Genomic DNA, 6,149 nt, shown 5'->3' with positions numbered 1-6,149 from the left:
GGCCGGGCGGCTTCTGAGGGGCTCGCGCGGGCCGGCACCGCCTCTAAAGAGGGCGCGGTCTGGAGCCGCCTGATCGAACTGCGAGCAAGATGGCGCCGGCGGTGCGGGGGCTAAAGAGTTTGGTGTGGAAGAGTGAGTCAGTGAGGGTCTCGCTCCGCTGCTCTTTCGTGCCCGTCCGGGGGTCGGCGTTGCGGCGGTCTCGCTGTTCTGGCGGAGCTCAGGGCGGGGGGAGCCGAGCCGAGCGGAAGCTGGGCGGCGGCGGTAGAGCGCTGCCGGGTCCGGGTGCCTCTGTGCGGAGCCCGGCAGGGCCGCCGTGCCTCTCGTCCTCCGCCGTCTCGGGTGGGGGCGGCTTGGGCGGGAAGGGCTCTCACACCGCCGAGGTGAGGCGGACCCGGCCGGGTTCCGCCACCTTGGTTAGGTGGGGCGGAAGTCACCTTCCCACGCGCTTCTCTTCCTTCGGAGCCGGCGGCTCCGCGCGGTGCTCAAGGGCTCGGGAGCGGCTCTTTGGTTCCTGGCGGAGCTGTAGGAGCTCCGGCTGCGTGTCAGGAGGCGGCCGTGCCTTCCCTTCCCGGCAGCGGGCGGGCAGGTGCGAGAGCCCGCTCTGTGCCGTACCGTGGTGCTGTTGGCAGCTATTGTTCCGAGATCATGCGGATTTCTATGAGAGGCAGTTCTAGACTGAATCTAAGCAGAGGAAATAAGTGGAAAAGGTTATTTCATCCAAATTTATCATCAGTTATGCTGTCCACACGTATTTTGAGGGGAGAGTAATAAAAAAAAAAAAAGAAAAAAAAAAAAGGAGGGAGGGAGCAAATAGAAGAAAAAGCTACTTGTGGACTCAGTATTTTTTCAACTTTGTTTCCCAGAGGAGTTGCTTATGGGAAAGTTGCAGTCCAGGTGCTTCCTTAGGGTAGTATGGTCTGCTTTTTTGTTTTTTATTTTTTGTCATTTGTTATGTTTTGGGCCTTTTTTTCCACCGAGATATAGCAGTCTGTTATTCTATCCATTGTATCTACTTATTTTTCTTTCAGTCCCTCTTATGTAGAGGGGAAAATGCCTTAACCGAATTGAATGGGATAGGCGTTGGTGTGAAGAATAGAGGAAGTGACCCCATAGAGAGGAATGGAGCAGTGCTTATGCATGGGCTTATGATTGCTTGTTAGAAACAAATGAGATGATTTTGAGAACCTGTAAGCCAGAGTGAATTCTTCAGATAAGTAGCTGCAGGTGGGGACAAAACAAATGGCAGTTCAAATGCTACAGGGACAAGTATGCTGTATCTGCTATGCTGGTAGCTTGGAATGATTACTTTTTCATGACTGGATGAAGCTGACTTGTTTTGAATTACAGAAATGAAGCTGTGGGCAACTGAACTGTTCATTTGTTAGTTTTTTTTTTCTAGGCAAGTAAGTGAAAATGTACTTGTTGTATGTACACATGCTATTCTGGACCGTTTGACAGGTCTTTCACTTGGCAGGAGGCACAAAAAGCATGCTGAAACTGCTAGCTTGTGTATTAGACCTCTGTTAGTACTAGTTTTATATTTGAGTGTGACAGAATGGCTGTTGTTAGTTAGACCCAGACAGCTGCAGCATCTGAAATTCTGTTTTCTGGGGAAGAACAGAGTAATTGGACTTTGTTACTTTTTTTGTTGATAAAAGGCTCATCAGTTCTCCCAGTTTTCTGACTTCTTAATTTATATATATTACTGATATGATCAAATTTTTGATAAACTGATGTCCCTGGTGTAGGAAAGTGCAACTTGTAGTTCTGGTTATGTCTTAGAGTCAAGATTTAATTATGCCCTACAGCTATTATTGTTACATGTTTTTTAGTCAAAATTTCTTTCAAAGCTCTGATAGCAAGGAAAAATAACAGCTGCCTGTTATAAGGTAGCTTTTATTTCATGAATGACCTGGGGGTTCCTTAGGTTTGTGCTGGAGTTCTTGAGAGAGAATGAGCATGCTTAAAACTTGCTTGTGCTGGCAAATAGGTCTGCCTGTTGGTATGTTGGTCTAATGGCTGTTTCTTGAGGACTATCTTAAATTTTTGCATGTGTGCAAAACTATTTAGTGGCACAATTTACTTAAAAGCAAAGAAACAGAATCCCAGCACAAAGTGAAATATTTAAAGGCTTGTGATTGTTTAGAATGACTTCAGCAGAAATAAAAAATTCTTTTTTGGAACAACTTGATATCTCCGATTGTTAACTTGTTTCTCTCTCTTCTTTTCCATAGAGCTGAAATCTGCAATATTTGATGACTGTAGGAAAGAGGATGAATGGAAGGTATAGTTGTGTATAAGTATCATTTGATGGATGACTATTTTTTCGTTTAAAACCTTGCTTGCTTTCCAAATAATAAGAGTATCAGCTCAGTTACGTATTAATTTCTCTAGAACTTTGATTTCAGTGATATCCAGAAGAAAATGACACTGCTGTGTGATATATGAGCAACAGGATTCAACAGAACAAGACATGCAAGGCTTGAGACTGATGCTACTAACGTGTGTGCTGCTTTCAGTGATGCTTGAGCAGTAGTAAAAATAATAGGAAAGTACAGATAAAATGACTATAGAAAGATCATTTGATCCAAGTGTTCATTTTTGTCTCACTTGCGCACTGTTCCTTTTTGTCCCATGTTGAGTTTGCTCTCAGTTATCCTGTTTTTACTTACCTTTCAGTAGATGCTCTCGAACAGAATCCCAGGAATGTCTGGGCTGTTAATTGCTTTTGAAAGACACTTGGCCATATTAGTCATCTAATTATTAGGTGTCATTCATTCTTGCAAGATTTTCTTAAAGGACAGTAGACTAGAGAGAACACCTGATTTTTCAGTTTCATTAGAGTGTGTTTTGATGTCCATCTTTTGGTGCTTTTTCATTAATTTTTTCTAATTCATTTTTCTTGTTGCAATGTAAGCCAATTATTGATTGGGTTGAAAAACAAACTGACTTCTTCATTTTGTGTGGCTGATTTTGTTTCTGGAATTCATTGTCGTATATATATTTATTTTAGTCTAAAATGATTGTAATTAATTGAACTTTGTTAATTCTTGATTCTTTTGTTGGTTCTTGTTGAGTTTCTATGAAATGTATGCATGTTGTCTGAAATGTGGGAAAGTAAGCAAGCAGTGGTATAAAATACTGGAGCAATCTTGTGGGTTTTTTGTGATTCTCAGGCTTAAGAAGGTATGTAGAGATAGTCAGGAATGCTGAGAGAGCCTTATCACTTCATGAGTCTGAAGGAAGAAGTCTGATAGCTGGAAGTAATTATCACCTGCTAAAACATGCAAGAGCCGGGTGAGTAGCGTGGGAGCAGAAAGAAGCTGCCTGAGCTGTAAAACAGATCTAGAAAAAGAACAGATATGCTTCAGAAGGCTGTATGGTAAATTAGGCAGGAATTCAAGACTTATGTATTGAAGTGAAAGGTTTGAGGCAGTTTTCTGTAGGAAGGCTAGGGATAAGGTACATATTGAAGATGCAGTTAATCATCTGAAATCCTGTATGTAGGGAGATGCCTTCTGACATTAGTAGCAGGAAATTATTCTTGAATACAGTTTCTGTATGCAGGTGATAGAAGGAAGGATACAGTGTAGAGACATTTTGGAATCAAATTTTCAAGCCAAGGTTCTCAAGAAATAATATGGCTGTACTACACCCAGTCAATTTAATTTTTTTTTTTTAATTTTAGGTAATTCTTTTAGATGATTACACTACTAAATTACTGTCACTGTGCTGCAAAATGTCTGATCTACTAGCAGAGGGTATCACAGGTAAGCATAATTCTTTGCAATGCATGGATCACCATGTCCTGAGATGAAGGGAAAGAACTGAGTTCTTTCTCAGACAAACTCTTGTAAGTTTTTACAAAGAAACAAGAAATTGTCTTATTTTGAGGGTTGAAGGCAAATAACTATGGGGTATTAGCCTAACAGGTTTGTGGCTCTTAGAATAATCAATTGATTTCAATAAATCTCTTTCAATAAAAAATGAAACGCTTCCCTGCATAGAGTCTCAAAACATTTTTTTAATAATTGAAAATTGATTTAAGGCTCATGGTTATTGATGTGGTTTACTTTGCTTGCTAATGTCAAGAAGATGAGGATGTTATCTATGAAGTAATGGATTTCTCAAGGATGTTTTCTGTCAAGTGAAATGAATACAGGATCTCAGTAAAGAACTAAGGGAACTATACAAAAACATAAAAGAGTATGTGAACTGTTTTTCATAATGTGTTCTGCTAGTATTATCTGCCGCTTTGAATGCGTTTGTATTCATGGGCAGCAGAATTAGGATACAAAGGTATAGAAACATAAGTGCTTTAGTGAGAAAGATATCAGGAGACTAGACCAATTCATGAGGGATGTTTGAAAGCAAGTGGATTCAGTGCAGAGGTGAGAATTGAAATTTGAGTTATAAGTTGCATGGAAGTCTTATGTTTATCTATGAAATGAGAGCTTTCCATAATTAAAAACAAGTGTAAAACTAAATGATATCGATTATTACTTTATGTCAGCAACGTGAGAAGTAACTATCAGTTTTTTCTGTAGCTTGGGAGTAATTTGTAGTAGGTATTTTTTTTCCTTTCATGTGCTGGAGTTACTTGGATGCTCCTTGATGTTGACCACTGTCAAGAGTCGGTTGTGTCAGCAAACAGATTGTGACAGATCTCAGTTATAAAGTATGTCTGCTTAGTTAAGACTTAATTTTTTTTCACATACTTTGTAAGTGTTTTTCCTGTAGTAAACTTGGTTTCTTTTTCATTCCTTCCCTACAATTAAAAAAAAAAACAAAAAAAACCACCAAAACCAGAAGGTTTTTTTTGCTCTAAAGCACTTTTTCTTTGTTGCCCTTTCTGTAATGCTTTTTAAGATATTATCGTGCCAAGCATACCTTTGAAATTGGAACAGTTAGACAAAATGTAAATAATATAATTTTTAATTAGCTCTAGTTTTAGTTTTTTAGGAACACTTCAGAAAGAACTAATTATTTTGCACGCAAGTAGTGAAGTTGCTTAAAGAAGAGATTGCACAAATAAAAGCTTAATTTCTAACTTAAAGCTATGAAAGTTCATTCAGTTTTGTTGTTTACAAGGCTTTTTTCTTGTTCCATGTATTGTGACATAACTGTTGTAGAAGAATGATAGCGAAGCTGTTTACATTTCTAAGTGTATTGTAATCATGTAATCATGAGTTGTACCTATCCTTTGTGAGAAGCTTTCAGTAGGCATGTGTTGTTTATCAGTATGAAAGACATCCTTTTCATTGAACACACTGTTGAAAAGGACCTATCTTTCCACATGTGAGCATCTGATGTTTAGTATCTTTTCTCTTAATCAAAATTACTGAGCAACATGAATCTGTCTTTTCAGTCTAGTGTACTGCACTGCTGTATACAGCAAGGATTTGTTTAAACAGAAAAACGAGAGTTGAATGAAAGAGCTGATTTGCTGAAAATGTCTAATTTGTCCCTGTAATTACACTGAAACAAAGTACACAGGAAATGGGCAAACAAAGCACAATAGAGGATAGAGTCCAAGATGATGCTTGCATGGTTTCATTTTCCCCTTCCTTTGAACTGGAAGAAGAATAATCTTGTTGAGGCAGTTCTCTTTAAAGTAACTCATACTGTACCCCATAGTTTGAGCGTCCTTTTGTTGCCCTGCTTTTTGGGGGGAATGTAAGATCTACCTAGTTCTAAACGTGAGTTGACAGAAGGATAAGTGCTGTAAGAGGCCTATGGGAACTTGTATTTAAGATGATAAATACTTGACAGGAAATTTGTGGATAATTTGTGGAACTTGATTTTTATTACCTTATATTAAAATGTTTTTTTAATGGTTGCATGGAGTTCTTAATATCAAAACATAGTATTTCTTATGTTGTAGTGGTGGAGAACGTGTATAAAAACCGAGAGCCTGTTCCAGACATGAAAGCAATATATTTCATAACTCCTACCAAAAAGGTTAGTATTTAAAACTAAAGAAGCCCAAAAAACAGTGTAACTGTTGATGAAGCGATGTTTCATTTTATAGGAATCGGTAACCTCACTGACAGAAACATTGCATCTAGTAATAATGTAATGTTAAACAATTTGAAGTAATGACTGTAATAGGAGATAGTTGCTACTTCCCAGAAAGTATTGTGAGAAGA

General features: G+C 38.9%; 1 protein-coding gene across 1 annotated transcript in view; it reads left to right on the top strand.

Moving 5' to 3' along the window:
- Window positions 1-8: 8 nt before the first annotated feature.
- STXBP3 (syntaxin binding protein 3) overlaps window positions 9-6,149 on the top strand; it is a 23,651-nt gene continuing 17,510 nt past the window's right edge. The window contains exons 1-4 of the mRNA XM_010715656.4: window positions 9-132; window positions 2,235-2,284; window positions 3,689-3,770; window positions 5,885-5,961. Of these exons, the coding sequence (XP_010713958.2) occupies window positions 90-132; window positions 2,235-2,284; window positions 3,689-3,770; window positions 5,885-5,961 (252 nt within the window). The 5' untranslated portion in view covers window positions 9-89. The remainder of the gene's footprint in view (window positions 133-2,234; window positions 2,285-3,688; window positions 3,771-5,884; window positions 5,962-6,149) is intronic.

Source organism: Meleagris gallopavo, chromosome 10 (assembly GCF_905368555.1).
Source record: "Meleagris gallopavo chromosome 10, MGAL_WU_HG_1.1, whole genome shotgun sequence".
Lineage (NCBI taxonomy): Eukaryota > Metazoa > Chordata > Aves > Galliformes > Phasianidae > Meleagris > Meleagris gallopavo.
The sequence above is the reverse complement of the archived record's forward strand: the minus strand, read 5'-3'. Positions and strand labels throughout refer to the sequence as shown.